We start from the raw sequence: 16829 nt of genomic DNA, 5'->3' as shown, positions 1-16829 counted from the left end.
GATATCCTTACAGGCATCTCTCTCAGGACCAAAGGAAGTACAAATATACTCCTTGATCCCCCATTTCCACAGATCAGCACCTTGGCAGAATGGTATGCATGCTTTCACACTCAAACTTGCTTGTCTATTACTTACATTTCTATATAACCATGACTCAATAATGCAAATCAGTAAATATATTACTATTACTACCACTGCTTGCTACAGGATTGAAGAAAACAAGAACTACATTGACAAGATAAAAGCACAAAAACTGTACGAAAAGGCAAACCAAAAGATCAAGCCACCACCTGAAAAAGATATTCGACAGATCTCACAAATTCTTGGTGCATACATTCTGGTAAGCTAATACACTAACTTAACTCCAACCATCAAGTTTGCTTTATATTCAAATACTACCATTATAGACATGTATCAAACTCACTTTAAATTATATATGACCAGCCAAAAGATTTCTGGATAAAAGGAACAATTCAGATTACGAATTCTCGCCAACACTTCTATATTGCTAGCTGTGCCGACTGTGGTTGTACCACCAATGCACCTATGGACTTTGAATTCTCATGTCACAATTGTAACAAGAGTCAAACAAAACCTATCCCCAAGTAAGTCATTATCCCATTCACAGCAAAAAACACCTCTTATTTATCACACTTACACATATATATATCTCTATATCTATATATACATATATCTATCCATCTGTCTAAAAATGTTTCTATAAACACACAAATCTACAATTATCCATTTTCATATATTAACATATCATTTTTCTATTATACATCTCCGTCTACATTAGTATATTACTTGTCATCCCTAACACACTAAAAAATTCTCTAACACAGGGCCAGACTATTTGTCCAAATATCTGATGATTCAGCTCATTTGGATGCATTTGTTCAAGACAGTTATGCTGAGAACATAATTGGGCTCACAGCAACACAAATCTATGACCAGATAGCATCTGTGAGAATCACTAAATTACACAAACAAATTTTTACAATAGTTCAGAAATATATACAATAATCCAAAAAAACTCTCTTTTCTTATTCTCCTCAGCAGGGACAAACAATTCCAATTCAAACAATCAATGATAGACTCTTTGCACAACCTGTCTACTGCCAACTAAGGACCAGCTCCAACCGTTCCACTCCACAGGGATTGCCAAGCTTCTTTCTCTCCTCATATGTTGCTGTCTCCCAACAATCTGTCCCTGCAATTGAAGCTAATCCACATGAAGAATCATCCATCAGCACTCTCACAAGTCCATCCATCACATATTTGACATCTGAAAAACAATCTGCTGAACCTCCAAGCAACAAGACAGAGCCAACACCAACTTCAAAGCTGACAGATTCTGAAATCACTACCACAGACACCACATGCACACCAACATCTTCTGCTAAACGCAAGCTACAACTGGAACCTGAAAAAGATAGCAAACAGCCAAAACAAGGTTAACAATGTAATCTTATCTAATAAACAGCTCTTTTGAACCAACGTTCCATAATCTCTGTTAATACCTTTAGACTATATCTTTTGCCACAATCTGTTCCACCTCTCTTGTATCTCTAACTGCAACTTTTGTGAGCATCGTTAACAATCTAATGTTGTATAAAAAATGCTCCTTTCAACCAATAGTGTACAATCTCTGTTAATACCTTTACAGCATATCTTTTGCTAAAATATGTTTCAGATTTCCTCACCTCTCTGCCTGCAAGTTCTGTGAACATATATATATCCATGACCTATTCTACGAACAACTCTGTCTATTCACATATTATAGCTGAATGCATATCTGAATTTTGTAGTTATTCAAGTATAATGGCAGTGGTACCAAGGATATATTCTTTCTACATTCGTGTTTTTGAATATCAAAGCTGTATATTCAGCTTTTGCAGTGGCAAGAAATACAATAATGTGGCCTGGTTTCATATCATGTTCCTCGATAAAGACATTCCAGTTGTTTGTGATATATTTCCCTTCTACGATCGTTGAAATCGTTTTGCAGCCTGTAGTGAGCTTAAGAACTGCTGTCCGTTCTGGATTTATTCCTTGTCTCAAGGGTTTGGGAATTTTCTGCAAAAAAATTGAGAAATAGCCTCAATGTATCTGATGTGTTTTATGTTGTCAAAAACTCTGTCTTATCAATGTGCTCAAAAATGGCAAAATTACCAATTGCAATCTGTCCTCGATCGAGTATACATGGTAAAAAGCTATGTTTTTTGTCAGTGCTTGGTGAAAGTTCGGACTTAATGATGAGAAATAGGTTCTATGTATTGCTGAACCTCCAGCTGGGTCTGAAATAGATGAATGGATAAAATTGTTAGCACACAGTTAATTATGCAAACAGTTCATAGTTTTGTAGACAAACATGGTCTTACCTCCGTTCACAGGAAATGGATTCGTGTTTGTTGCTGAGAAAGCAGCTGTCCATGGTAAATAATTTTCGAATTGGTGTTCATTAAATATTATTGTATCGAAACTGTTTTGTGTATCATATAAAAATAAAATTAGATAATAGTTTTGTATATTATTATCCATTATATATGCATTCCACCCAGCTGTCAAATCTCGTCCCTGCAATTGGATTTGCCATTCCCTATGTCCATGCTTCAGAAATATTGTCGTTTGAATTTGTTGTTGAATAGCATTAAAGAACGACATTGGAATTTTCTGTAAATATCATAACGTCATATACTTATGTCAAACATTTCTCACAAAAAAATTATGAATATGGGTTCAATGAGTACCGGATTCAACGTGCTGTTCTGCCGTATTACAAAGCATAATTTTGGAGTTGGCTCTTCAATCTGATGTCTTGTCGACGAAGCCGTATCTGTAGATGATCAGGTTTTCAGTAAGTATAATAGAATTTATTCTATTTAGCATAATCTTATATATAAACTGTTATTCAAGGAGTAAGAACTTAGACAAAAACATACCTGATAGAATCGCATCCATACTACCATAGGAAAACTTTCATGAATAAACAATATCAAGGGTTAAAGCTCCTTTTATAGCTCTACTTCCTCATTTTGTCGGCCTATTTGTTTTCAATATTTATGAATAGTCAAATTCTCATCAACATTTTAGTTATTCTCTTTGCAAATTTGTTCCTATTTGATACTATATCTATTGAATATTTTATTGTTATTTCTTTGATTTTTGTCACTATATTACAAATGATACAATCATCAACGATACATATGGCATATAATGCACATGTACATATAATTGCTTTTTTCTGCTTGGAAACCAAATAATTGACCTGCTGGTCTCATATTTTGTTTGATATGATAGTTAGTCATTACTCACGTGAATATCTATCATGCTGTTTTTGAATATATATACACCATTTCTTCTTTATCTATTCTATTACGTATACCATATTTTTGTTTCTTGCTTCTTGTCTCTACATATTCGTTGTTATCTGTATATTACCAAAGTATATATATAATGCTTAATTTATTTCTTGATTTTTGCTAATTTAATTACACACTTACTAAGCAATTATCCACTAAATAATCACAAATTCACTAACTAAATTGTTTAATGATCAATTACTAACAAAAAATAGTTTGGTAGCTAACCAATAGTTTAGAGACCACTAAAATTTTGTACCCTAATATTTATTTATTTGTAAATAACTAACAACCAATAAACACGCTCATTTAATAGTATGGTCTTTGACTCATTTTTTGCAACTTTCTGTAAGCCATGTCCTTTCGTCCTTTGTTTGTTAAACACCCCCAGCGCATAACAAAATTTACCATCCCCAACACCCCCATCACACAAAAAACCCAACACCCCAACACAGGCTGCCCTGCGCTTAGCGCAGGGCCCAAAAACTAGTTTATCAACATAAGTAGAATAAGAGCCGAAGAGCTCTTCCGACGTGGATGTTTTCGTCGTCCTCTCACGTGCGCTGTGCGTGAGTCCTTACGACGTCGTTTTGTGTTGTTCGCCTCTTTCGCGTTTTGTGTTGTTCGTTTCTTTCGCTGGTGGTTTAGCTTTGTTGTCTTCTTCTTCCATGACGTTCCGCACTGTTGTATATCAGAAAGGCAGTCTGCACTTGGTCACTCCCATTTCACTAATCCAGCTAGCCTTCGTCCTGTCTGCCCTTGGTCGCTCCCATTCATCTAATAACTGTACTCTTTTTTTCAGCTTTTCAGCCGGAACATTTATGGGTTCGAGCTTATTCTCCCAGCATTGATTCCTTACGACGTCGTTTTGTGTTGTTCGCCTCTTTTGCGTTTTGTGTTGTTGTTTAGCTTTGTTGTCTTCTTCTTCCATGACGTTCGGCACTGTTGTATATCAGAAAGGCAGTCTGCACTTGGTCACTCCCATTTCACTAATCCAGCTAGCCTTCGTCCTGTCTGCCCTTGGTCGCTCCCATTCATCTAATAACTGTACTACTTTTCCTTTTACTCTTCAGCCTTTTTTCAGCTTTTCAGCCGGAACATTAATGGGTTCGAGCTTATTCTCCCAGCATTATTCTCTTCGGCCTTTTATTACTCTCCTAGCATTATTCGCCTTGCTGCTTTCTCTCCCAGGTTTTCTTTCTTTTCCTCCTTTTCCTCTGTTCACCATTAGCTCTGTTGGTGGTTGGGTCTGCTTACCTATTCCTCCGGCCTTTACTAAGCTAATGTTTAGTCTTATTTTTTCCTAATTACTTGAGTGCTGTTGCAGGGTAAAGGACGTTATTATTTTGCTTCTGAGAGATTCGTCCCTCGGTGTTGAAAGCTGCTCTGTTTTTCTACATTTTTCGCTGGTATTTTTGCGATTTTTTTGTGTGCTGCTCAGGTATGTTTTACCTTGTTCTTGGCTTCTACGTAGTTCCTTTTTTTCCCTTTTATGCTTGCTATAGCTTTGTTTACTGCTTGGGTTTTTTTTTTGCCTTGTTCTTCGCTCTTACATATTTTCCTTTTTTCTCTTCATTTTTTCCTTTTATCTTTTTTTCTCTTTTCTTTGTTCTTTTACTTCCTCTCCCTCTTGTTTGGATTTCTATTTATTATTTTACATAGGTTCGATCCGGAAAATAAAAAAATGGACTAACAAAAGACTTGCTACAGAAAAAAAAAACCATCTCCTGTTAAACTCCCTGTTTTTTGAAGTTGCAGAATGCTTAGTATGGCTGAATATGCCTGTTTGTCTTAAGACTCATCCCTAAATTTTGCTGATTATGGTAAACGAATCATCATTTAAGATAGGCAATCCCAACCTGGTGTGGTTCGTTTAACTGCAGGTTGTAGCCTGTCATTGTACTTTGATTGCCTTTTCTCCCGTTTACCTTTTACTTCCTCTCCCTCTTGTTTGGATTTCTATTTTGGTTAGTGTAACTTTTCTATTTGTTTTTAGAGCTGTTGGTTGAGGGATGGCCTGCATTATTATTTTGCATAAGTTAGATCCGGGAAAAAAAATGGACTAACAAAAGACTTGCTACAGAAAATGTAGAACTGGTCTATCACAGGGGAAAAAATAGAAAAACCCATCCCCTGTTAAACTCCCTGCTGTTTGAAGTTGGAGAATGTTTAATGTGGCTGAATATGCCTGTTTGTCTTAAGACTTGGAACCAAAAAACAAAAAAAAAAATATTTGCTGTTAAACTCCCTACTGTTTGAAGTTGCAGAATGCTTAGTATGGCTGAATATGCCTGTTTGTCTTGAGACTCATTCCCAAATTTTAACCTGGTGTGGTTCGTTTAACTGCAGGTTGTAGCCTGTCATTGTATTTTGATTGCCTTTTCTCCTGCTTACCTTTTAGTTCTATTTTTATTGCCTCATGGTTTGCTTGAATGCCTACATTTATACTTCCATTTTATTTTCTTCAGACTATGTGGTCTGAGCATGCTGATAGGGTGTTACGTGTGCCTGAGGTTAATTCTTGCATGGTTTGTTGGACATCTCAAGTCCAACTTGTTGAGGCATCGCACGTTAAGACAACTTGTGGCAGTGGACTAGCAAAGAGATTTCGTATCTTTGTTTTTTCTGATTTTCAGGTACAGTTTTATGTTATTTCTTGTTTATTTTTCTTTTGTTCTTTTGCTGATTTTGGATTTGTCTATTTTAGGGTGTTAAGGTGACTGCACTTGCGATCGATGAGAACATTGATCGTGTTACCAATCTTCTTGTGCCGTTCAAGGAGTATCGCATTTCAAGAGCTCGTGTTCATGAGATACCTGACTGTTCTTTGGATGTTGGTTCTTATCGCTTTTATTGGGTTTTAACTGCTGAAACTGTGATTGAGGAGGTGATCGTAGTTGACCCTCCAAAGCTCCCATCTTATTTTCGTTTGCGCTCTATTGCTTCATGTGATACTGTTGCTAACACAGAAAATTTCATAGGTAGCTTTATTTTTTGCTGAGTTATTTTCACTCTTTTTCTTGAATTTCTTGTGCCTATACATTTGCTTTTCTCTGAATTTATCTTGTTTGAGGATTCACAGATGTCATGGGAATTGTTTTGTGTGCATTTCCTGCTAGAGAAGTGTATTTTGAAGGAGGGCCATCTGTTGCACGCGACTATGTTATTGTTAACTATGAGTTCGTATTGCTTTTTCTCCCCCCTCTGTGTATTGATTGTATCATTTGTATTCAGGCTAATAATGAGTATTCTTTGTTTTTCCTTCTGTGTTTAGACTTAGGCCTATAATCTTGACTCTCTGGAATGAGTTTGAATCCGTAGAAGGTTCTGAAATAATGGCTAATATTGCACAGAATCCAGTTTTGATATGTATCCGCCTTAGGGTGCTTACGGATAACTGTAAGGTTCTTTATGTTATAGATAGCTTTTCTTGTTTTATCTGTGCTTTTTTTTTTTTTAGTTTGGTTTTGGCTGAGCTTTGTTCTCTTGATCTCTCAATGTTCAGATCTATCATTATCAACTCAGTCTTCGTCTGTGATATTGGTCTCGCCGATTGTGCAAGAATCTGGGAACTTGCGGTCATGGTCTGTTGCTTTTGGCTTCTTTGATCGTTTCCTTATTTTTTGTTCTCTATTTATCTTTTTTTTTTATTATTACTTTGCTTTAACAAACTGCTATAATTTGATTAGGTTTCAGGCTAATAGTTCGGAGCTCACACAAATGGTTCACGAAAGGAGTTATGCTAATCCATATGTATTGCTTCCCCCAGTTGCTTCTAATCGTATAAGTCAGATCTCATACATTGGTCAGGCAACCAACTTTGTAAGTTCGCTATTATGTTTTTTGAATGACGATATAGTCTTTCTCTGTACATTTTTTCATGCCTACCTTTAGTATACCATAACTTTTCCCCTTGCTGTATATATTACTCACCACAGGACATAGGTACTGCTTGGATAAAAGGCACAATTTCTCTTGAATATAGGATGGGTAGGCTATGGTATCTAGCCTGTCCGCATTGTTATCTTCCTAATGATTTTTCTTCAAGCTGGGGTATTATGTGCCGCTATTGCAGCCGAGACATTTATACTTTTCCTAGGTATAGTGCTCTTGTGGTAGCCTCTGTTATGTTTTTTTTAGAATTCAGCTTGTTCCTGCGATTTTTATTATGTGTTGCTGTTTTTTGAGGCCTCTTTGTTTTGTTGAGTTGCTTTTGTGTTTGTAATGTAAGGGCTTGTGTGACTCTTACTATCAAAGATGAGACCGGTTCAGTCAATGCAATTGCCATGGGGGACGAGGCCGAGAAGCTGATAGGTATCAATTCTTACCGTTTGTATCAAGCTGACCAAGAGGTACTGTTATTTTCCTTGCTGTACATATAGTTTTAGTCCCTAATGTCGTTACTTTGTTTTTTTCCCTATGGTAATGAGCCATTGCTTCCAATTTGTCAACAGAATGTTCATCTTACTGATCATGTGGCAAATGCACTTAAGGGAAGAGTAATGCTGTTCTATGTTAAGCATTCGAGCCACGCTGTGAGGGCTACAAAGGGTGCTCGCTATACAATTGTCACTTCCTATGATATCGATGAAGTTGAAGCGATCGCTGCCTGATTCCCTTTAGATCTTAGTATATGCTTCCGTAGATTGCTTTTGGATGTATGGCTCATATTCTATAATGTATCAAACTCTGTTTGGCTATTTCCGTTAGGCTGACTTATGGTAGATTTGTAGTGGAGTTGGTTTTTTGGCTTGTAACTGCTCAGGAATTTTGCACTTTTAGATCTTAATCAATGCTGAGTTTCTCATGGCTTAGATGTTATTTGGGCCATGCTTTTGTTCTATCTCTGTTTGTTTCTATTATACAATTTGGCTTCTTTGTAGTTGAAAAGATTGGTGTAATCAGGAAGAATGCAGTATGTTTTTGGGTATCTTTGTATCCTTTGTGGATTTCGATCCCTATGCAGTTTGTTTGTTTCCAGAAAATGCAATGATGATGACTAAGATTCTCAGCAATAGCCTAATCAATATTTTTTTCATAAGCCAATTAGAAAGCGCAGACTGTTGAGTTATGACAGATTAGCTGGTTAACTGAGTTCAAGGAGCTAGATTGATTGGCCTATGTTTCCTTATAAAGAATCAACTCCTCTGTGGTTGAAAGGATTGGTGTAATCAGAACAAATGCAGTATATTTTGGGTATCTTTGTATTCTTTGTGGATTTCGATCCCTATGCAATTTGTTTGTTTCCAGACAAAACAAATATAATGACTAAGATTCTCAGCAATGGCGTAATCAATATTTCCCTGCTAAGCCAATTAGAAAGTGCAAACTCTTGAGTTATGACAGATTAGCTGGTTAACTGAGTTCAAGGAATCAAGGAGAAAAGGTTCAAATGCAATTTTTTCCCGTAGAGTAGTTGGTTACAGAAGCTTTATACAAATAGACTGATTACCTTGAGAATTTTTTAGAGAAAAACAAAAAAGAATAAAAATAGCTTTATCTATTTAGAAGTTTGTTTTACCTACAAGAAACGTCTTGCAAGAAATGACCAACTATGTGTCAAACAAAACAACAAAAAAAAGGACAATTTGAATGGACCTGTTTTTAATGTCCATCTTATACAGGTGCTGTATCCTGAATTTCTTGCAGTTAGACAGCTTTTTCCTGTAAAGCAATCTGATTCCCTTGCAGTTATACAGGTACTATAAACTGATTTCTGCATCTATGTCCCCTTCTTTTGGTTACTCAGTCATTTAATACCCTGGAACATGGATTTCAGCTTGTACTTACCTGCTGATACTTTTGTTTTTTTCCCCCCATTTATGGTGTAGGCTGCTGTATGTGCTACGGGAGATATTGCTAGGTGATCCATTGTGGTTAGGTGTGAAAACGAAAAGGTTAGAATCCTGCAGATTCTTCTCCTTTTTTTTTTGTTCATCAGGAATATACTTATCCTACCTAGAACACAGGTTTGTTTCTGTTCATTCTCTATAGAATATAGATGAAAGTATTTCTGTTATTACCATCTATGCATTTAGACACATTTATCTAGACCTATTGCATATATTTGCTTTAGTTGTTTTATACCATGCTGCTCTATCAATGAACCTCTTATGGCTACGATTTCAACTTGTTCTATTTGGAGCTTTTTACATGGTATATCTGATATCATACTTCTTTTTTTTTTTAGCCACTGAGTAGTTAAACAATCTATTTGTTGGCTATGAAAGCTGCCATGCTAAGTCTTTTTCTTGCTTTACTTGGCCATGATAATGTCCCTAATGACTGTGTCTGTTTCTAGACAGAGGATTGCTTGCCAACTTATAATTTTTCTGTTTTCACATGCATTTTCTCCTGTTTGTTTTCCCTGTCAGATAGCTCTCCATAGTTCAAGTGAACTTGAGAATCTGCTGAAACTTGTTTTTTTCCATTCTCATGTTCTTTTTTGACCCATTGAAGACAATCAGGTATTATTAAGTTGAAATATACTGTTTATGTTTTCCATCAGGTTCCTTAGTTCATTTCTCTCTTTTCATGCCTTAGTCTCAACTGATGCTGTGCTATTTTGAGTTTTACTTTGCCAGTTGACTTTTCCTTTTTCCTATTTAGTTAGAAACACTTTTGATTATGCATTTATATGTTTCAGTTTATGCATTCGTTTGCTAATTGTTTATTTTAAAATAGCTGCCCTTTAGTGTTTTACCCTTTAAAAAAATAGTTACCCTCTAATCTATTAACTTACTATATGAAATACTATAGTTAGTTTCTTTCATGGACCGCAATACCGTTAGACGTATGCATTATGCTAATATGCCAAAAGAGAAAAAGGATGAGTTGTTGCAGCGCAGACGGGAGCGGTATGCTAGAAATAAGACAACTGATATGCATCCTGCTGAGGCTTCTGTCTATTCACCTATACCAGAGGAACAAAAAAATAGAAAACGTCAATGCAGAAAAGAGTTAACTGCTTTGGAAAAGCTGAAAAAGATTGCCCCTACTGAGGCCTCTACTCCTGTATGCAATGTTCCCAAGTCTATCCGCTCCCCAAAAAACAGTAGTTCCTCTGCTAAGGAACCTTCAACAGGGCAATGTCTGAATAGTTCAGTACCTGAGCCATGCAGCTCTGAACCGCAGCCAATTCTTAGCAATAATGAATTAACTGATCTGTTTGATAGCATATCAACAAAACTCCAGTCTTCTTTACCTGTTTCAACTAACCAGGCTACTGTCCGTGAAGGTACGCTGCTCAGTCTATCCTATGTTTCTTAACAAAGCAGTGTTTGCTTATTTGCATTCCTTCTTTATAAACATTTCTAATGCTTATGAGGCATTCGATAAACTTGTTATTCCAGTTCATGATAACTCCTTGGTAGACGAAGGAACCTGTATTGTCAATGTTGCTCCATGTGCTTCTTCTAAACATAGTAGTGGCCAACAAATTGTTGTTAACACCCAACTTGCGAACACAGGTTGGTTTTAGTCTATAGTATAAAGTTGCTATGCCTTAAAAATGCTGCAGATTATATTGTTTTTCCTTTTTTACCCTATAAATTGATAAATATATTGTTTGGTGCGGTGTTAGGTAGGCAACGAAGGTCCAAAAAAACCAGTTTTTCTCGCTTGAAGCAGATTCCAACCGAATCATTGGTCCTTCCTGATGCTCCAAAGTGTCAGCACTGTGGGGCTCATCGATTCCATTTGGAACCTCCAAATTTTTGCTGTTCAGGTGGAGAGGTTTCTGTTGTTCATCCTGTGATGCCTTATACCCTCTTCCGCCTTTATTCTGGTACAGATGAGGAGTGTATTCACTTCCGCAAGAATGCACGAACCTATAATAACAACCTTGCCTTCACCACTTTTGCTGCAAAATATGATAGAAAAATGACTAAAAATCCTCAGGGAGTTTACACTTTCCGCGTCCAAGGTCAAATTTATCATCTTCTTAATAGTCTCACACCAAATGGCCACCCTGCTACTGGTATCCAGCTGTACTTTTATGATCAAGATGAAGAATTGTCACAGAGACTCAATACTTCCCCAAGATTACGGGAGAGTACTCTTAAGCTTCTGATGGGTATTCTTGAGCAGAATCCTTATACCAAAGTTTTTAAGTCTTTAAGAGAGCTTCCTAATCTAGATAACCATAGCATATTTCTTAATTCCAACCCAGGCCTTGACCAACGGTTATATAATATGCCAACAGCTTCAGAAGTCGCTGCAATATGAACAGAGCATGATAGTGAAACCTTAGAGAAGGGCACCAACATACAGGTTTATAGTCATGCAAATACAAGCCATAGAATCCAACACTATTTTGCATGCTACGACTCTTTGCAGTACCCACTATTGTTTCCCAGAGGTGAATCTGGTTGGCACTACGGCATTCCAAGAAACACTACTGCTAACAAAAGAAAAAGGCAAGAAACTGATGATCACAGCCATGTTGCTTTACCTAAGATAGGAAATGCTATTGATCTTATTCAAAAGGAAAATGAAGGTAAGTTTCGCTAAATTCTGTTTTTCTCTTTTATTTTTTTATGCTTGCTTATCGCTTTCTGCTACTTCAATCTATTCTTTCTTTCTTGTTTAAAATTCTTTTAAGGTTGTCCTTTCAATATATATTTTCTTTGATTCCTGAGTTTTTTAAAAAAAGAACTGAGGGTCTTAGCTTTTGCTTTTCTTGTTTTAGTTGCTGAGGAGGGAAAGAAAAAACGGGAAACTATTTCTGCTCGAGAGTATTATTGCTACAAATTACAGATCAGAGATGATGACACCTCAATGCTCTTGCACACAAGGAGACTATTGCAGCAATTCTCCGTGGATATTTATGTTAAGATCGAGACTTCGAGGCTTGAATTCCATAGGAAAAAACAAAAAGAAATCAGAACTGAGATTCTTAAAGGTGTAACAGATAGCATCTCTTCTGGTCAGACTAACGGCGGTAAAGTTGGGCGACGCATTTATCTTCCATCTTCCTTTATTGGTGGTCCAAGGGACATGAGACGGAGGTATATAGATGCTATGTCTTTGGTCCAGAGATTTGGTAAGCCTGACATATTCATTACTATGACTTGCAATAGGATGTGGAAAGAAATACAGGACAATCTAAAGTATGGAGAAGAGGCTCAAGATAGACCTGATTTAGTTTCAAGAGTGTTTAGAGCAAAGCTGGAATTATTAAAAGCTGAAGTTACAAAAAAAAAGATATTTGGTGAAGTGGCTGCCTGTGTGTATGTGATTGAGTTTCAAAAGAGAGGCCTTCCTCATGCTCATATGTTGATTATTTTAAAGCCAGAATATAAGCCCCTCAATCTTGAAGCTTATGACATGATAGTTTCGGCCGAAATACCAGATCCTTCTAAGCAACCACATTTATACTCTTTGGTTATGAAGCACATGATGCATGGTCCATGTGGTTCATTAAAAAAGGATAATGTTTGTATGAAAGATGGGGTGTGCAAGAACCATTATCCAAAGAGTTTTAGTGACTACACAACTTATACAGAAGATGGTTATCCTCACTATAAAAGAAGGATGGATTGTCGCTGTGTAAGAGTGAGGAATCATTTGTTGGATAATAGGTGGGTTGTTCCGTACAGTCCGTATCTTCTGGCTTTGTTTGACTGCCACTTGAATGTAGAGATATGTTCCACTGTTAAGTTGGTTAAGTATCTTTACAAATATGTGTATAAAGGGCATGATCGTGTGAGCTTTTATATCCATTCTGAAAATACCTTTGAAGATGTTGATGAAATTTTAGACTTTCAGTCTGGCCGCTGGGTGGCTGCTGCAGAGGCTTTTTGGCGGATATTTCGATTTACTTTAAACGAAATGACCCCGAGTGTCTATGCATTACAGGTTCATCTTCCTGGAGAGCAAATGGTTTCTTTTCACAGAAGAACCAATCTTGCTGATTTAGTTGCTGATGTTGACTTCTCAAAAACGATGCTAACTGAGTTCTTTTATATGAATCAGACAAATAAAGATGCTCAGAAACTCAATCTCCTTTACAAACAATTTCCTGAGTTTTTTGTATGGAGCCCAAACAAGAAACGGTGGTCTAAAAGAAAGCGTCGAAAAGTTGTTGGAAGATTGGTGACAGTTAGCCCAGCAGAAGGAGAAAGGTATTTCTTGAGACTGCTTTTATCCTGTATCTGTGGCCCTACTTCGTTTGACTGCTTGTTGATTGTTAATGGAGTCCGTATGGCTTCTTATAGAGAAGCCGCTTTCCAGATGGGTCTGTTACAATCTGATACATATATCGAAGACACCCTTGATGAGGCTGCTACTTTTCAGATGCCTTCTTCACTTAGAAGCTTGTTTGCTGTGATGCTAAGTTTCTGCTCCCCGTCAAATCCCAAATACTTGTGGGAAAGATACGAGTCTGAGCTATCAAGGGATTATCAAAAAAATAGTTCACTCACTGGATATACTCCTCAGTACATCAGAATGCTGGTACTTCAGGAGATCAGTAAATTTTTGGAGCAAATGGGTAAAAGCATGGATGACTTTCACTTGGTTCCTGACTACCTTGGTGTTACATTAGATCAACGAATTACAAAAGAAATTGAAACTGAAAGGAATATTCAGTTCACAGAGGAGGATCTGCTACTGTCTTCGAAGCTTAATGCCGGTCAGAAATTTGCCTACAACTCTATCATGAAACAGGTTTTCTCACCAAAAAAACAAAGTTTTTTCATCGATGGGCTAGGTGGGACAGGGAAAACTTTCCTTTATCGGTCAATACTTGCTACTTTGCGTTCTCAAGGCTATATAGCCATTGCTGTTGCATCGTCTGGCGTTGCTGCCTCTATACTTCCTGGTGGGAGGACTGCACATTCACGCTTTAAAATCCCTCTTGATATATCAGGAAATAAGTCTTGCCAAGTTAGTAAGCAAAGCTCAACCGCTAAGTTGCTTATAGAGGCCAAACTTATATTGTGGGATGAAGCTTCGATGGCTAAAAAGGAAACAATCGAAGCATTTGATATGCTTCTGAAAGACATAATGGAATGCGATGATCCTTTTGGTGGCAAGCTGGTTGTTTTTGGAGGTGACTTTAGGCAGACTCTACCTGTGATTAAAGATGCAACAAGAGACGTTTTAGTTCTGTCAAGTTTTGTCAACTCGCATCTATGGACTACTTTGTAGAAGATTATTTTATCAGAAAATATGAGAGCTGTCATGGATCATTCTTTCTCTGAATTCTTACTGCGGATAGGTGAGGGACGCGAACCAGAAGACGAAGATGGCAAAATATCTTTATGTAAGGATATGACAATCCCTTATGATGGAAAGGAGGCTTCTCTTAACAGGTGAACATCTTTTTGTATAGTATTTTTGTATCATGTATATATATGATTGTACAGCTTTCAGTTTTCCCTCACTTTTTGTTCTGACTTTGTTTTCACTTGCCAGGTTAATCGAATCTGTTTTTGGTGATCTGAATGTGTATTCTTCGGATCCATATCAGATGATTAATCGATGTATTCTATCAGGAACAAATAATGCTGTTGATGATGTTAACCAGCTCATTATTGATAGATTTCCTAGAGATCCGCATACTTATATAAGTTCTGACAGAACTCTTAACGAAAGAGATCAAGGAGACTATGAAGACTTTCTCAATTCTTTAAATCCAAAGGGGTTACCACCTCATAAGTTGATCTTGAAAGAGAACTGTCCAATTATTCTGCTCAGAAACTTGAACCCAATGGAAGGCCTTTGTAATGGTACCAGGCTTATATGTAGAGAGCTGCGCCACAACACTATTTGTGCAGAGATTGCAGTGGGTCAGTACCGCGGTAAAAGAGTTTTCTTGCCAAAGATTCCTCTCCAAACTTCTGACAGCGAAAAGAATGGCATCCCCTTTAAGAGAACTCAGTTTCCTGTCAAGTTATGTTTTGCAATGACGATTAACAAGTCTCAGGGGCAAACTCTGGATTATGTAGGGATTTACTTGCGCGAACCTGTTTTCTCTCACGGCCAATTATACGTTGCCATTTCTCGTGCAAAAAGTTCATCTGCAGTTAAAGCACTGATAGTTCCAGCAACGTATCGAGACGTAGTTACTGAGTGCAAAACTAGAAATGTTGTCTTTCATGAAGTTCTTGAATTAGCTAGACAGTAGCATTTATTTCTGGTTTTTTTTCCCCCATTTGTCATTTTGTTCCCTTAAATGCTTTATTTTCTGGTTTGTGTTCTCTTTAGTAATTATATTACTACATTGTCTCGATTAAATGCCTTACAATTCCCACAAAACAATTCTCCGATTTTCCGGTTTGCTTTGACCGTTTGCTATGACCGTGTGCGGTTTCTTACAGGTTTGCAAAACTAGAAATGTTGTCTTTCATGAAGTTCTTGAATTAGCTAGACAGTAGCATTTATTTCTGGTTTGTTTTTTTTTTCCCCATTTGTCATTTTGTTCCCTTAAATGCTTTATTTTCTGGTTTGTGTTCTCTTTAGCAATTATATTACTACATTGTCTCATGAATTGTACATTAAAGCTTCCCCTTTTTTTATAGAATGGTGAATCTGCTTTCCATTGCTGATATCAAGCCAAAAATGAGGGGTTGGTCAGCGCATGTTACTGTTCAGGAAAAAATGCATATCGCTTCTTCACAGAAATCCCCTACAAGATACCAAAAATTTGTTTTCTCTGATAACCAGGTACGAATCAAACTCTGCAATACTTTATCTGTCCTATCCTTTGCATTAGCCAAGTCACCCCATGGAGTTAGCATATTTTTTTTTAATCTAATATCAGGGATCAAGAGTTGAGGGAATTATGTTTAATGCTGCTATTGAAAAGATGGGGTCAAAGCTTCATACTTTTAAGAAGTATCTGATATCAAATGCCGATGTTAAAGAAATTGAGGAACAGTATCAAACTAATGGCCTTACTATTCAATGGGTAATAAGTGCAAAAACTGTGGTTGAGGAGCTGAGTGAACAGGGAAGCTGTGTTTTGACTAACGAGTTTACCCCTATAAGCTTTAAAGACTTGGCCAGTTACGCTGATTCAAAGTCACAAACTGTTGGTCAGTATGCGTTCTTCTTCTAATCAATTGCAATGTCATCGATACAAGAACTTTGATTGAAAATCCAGTTGCTCACTTCTTTGCAATGTTTATCAGATATTATGGCTGTGGTTGTTGACTCAATGCCTGTGATTCCAATCAAAAGGGATTCACAGGAATCCTTTGTCCAGAGATTTCTCATTGTGAATGAAGAGTATACATTTTCTCTCCAATCCATAATCTTCCATTCATCAATAAGAAATTATTTAACAATCTTATCTAGCAAGTATTCCTTGCTGTCGTTTTGAATGCTAGGATGGTCCCTACTGTTCTATCTCTATGGAATACATTTGTTGAAAATGAAGGAAAGCTGCTTACAGATCACCACAACAAGCATCCAGTTCTTATATGCCGCAGGCTTAAAGTTGTCACATACAATGGTACA

At 37.0% G+C, this 16829-nt stretch overlaps 2 protein-coding genes and 1 long non-coding RNA gene across 3 annotated transcripts; all 3 read left to right on the top strand.

Annotated features, from left to right (window-relative positions):
* The first annotated feature begins 6097 nt into the window (after window positions 1-6097).
* LOC140038629 (replication protein A 70 kDa DNA-binding subunit B-like) lies at window positions 6098-8208 on the top strand. The gene is made up of 7 exons (XM_072083995.1): window positions 6098-6346; window positions 6448-6764; window positions 6871-6949; window positions 7055-7187; window positions 7304-7464; window positions 7597-7717; window positions 7820-8208. Exons 2-7 carry the CDS (start codon window positions 6701-6703, stop codon window positions 7976-7978), a joined length of 717 nt encoding a protein of 238 aa, XP_071940096.1. The 5' UTR covers window positions 6098-6346; window positions 6448-6700; the 3' UTR covers window positions 7979-8208.
* Window positions 8209-10160: 1952 nt separating this feature from the next.
* LOC113737266 (uncharacterized) lies at window positions 10161-15495 on the top strand. Its single transcript, XM_027264518.1, has 7 exons — window positions 10161-10602; window positions 10718-10834; window positions 10948-11548; window positions 11723-11862; window positions 12055-14481; window positions 14587-14680; window positions 14784-15495. Exons 1-7 carry the CDS (start codon window positions 10161-10163, stop codon window positions 15493-15495), a joined length of 4533 nt encoding a protein of 1510 aa, XP_027120319.1.
* An 855-nt stretch (window positions 15496-16350) lies between these two features.
* Window positions 16351-16800, top strand: LOC140038628 (uncharacterized). Its single transcript, XR_011842204.1, has 3 exons — window positions 16351-16405; window positions 16502-16598; window positions 16700-16800. It is a non-coding gene; the product is annotated as an uncharacterized lncRNA (long non-coding RNA).
* Window positions 16801-16829: the final 29 nt, after the last annotated feature.

The sequence above is a fragment of the Coffea arabica genome, chromosome 3e, assembly GCF_036785885.1.
Source record: "Coffea arabica cultivar ET-39 chromosome 3e, Coffea Arabica ET-39 HiFi, whole genome shotgun sequence".
Taxonomy (NCBI): domain Eukaryota; kingdom Viridiplantae; phylum Streptophyta; class Magnoliopsida; order Gentianales; family Rubiaceae; genus Coffea; species Coffea arabica.
This window is presented reverse-complemented; position numbering and strand designations above follow the sequence as displayed.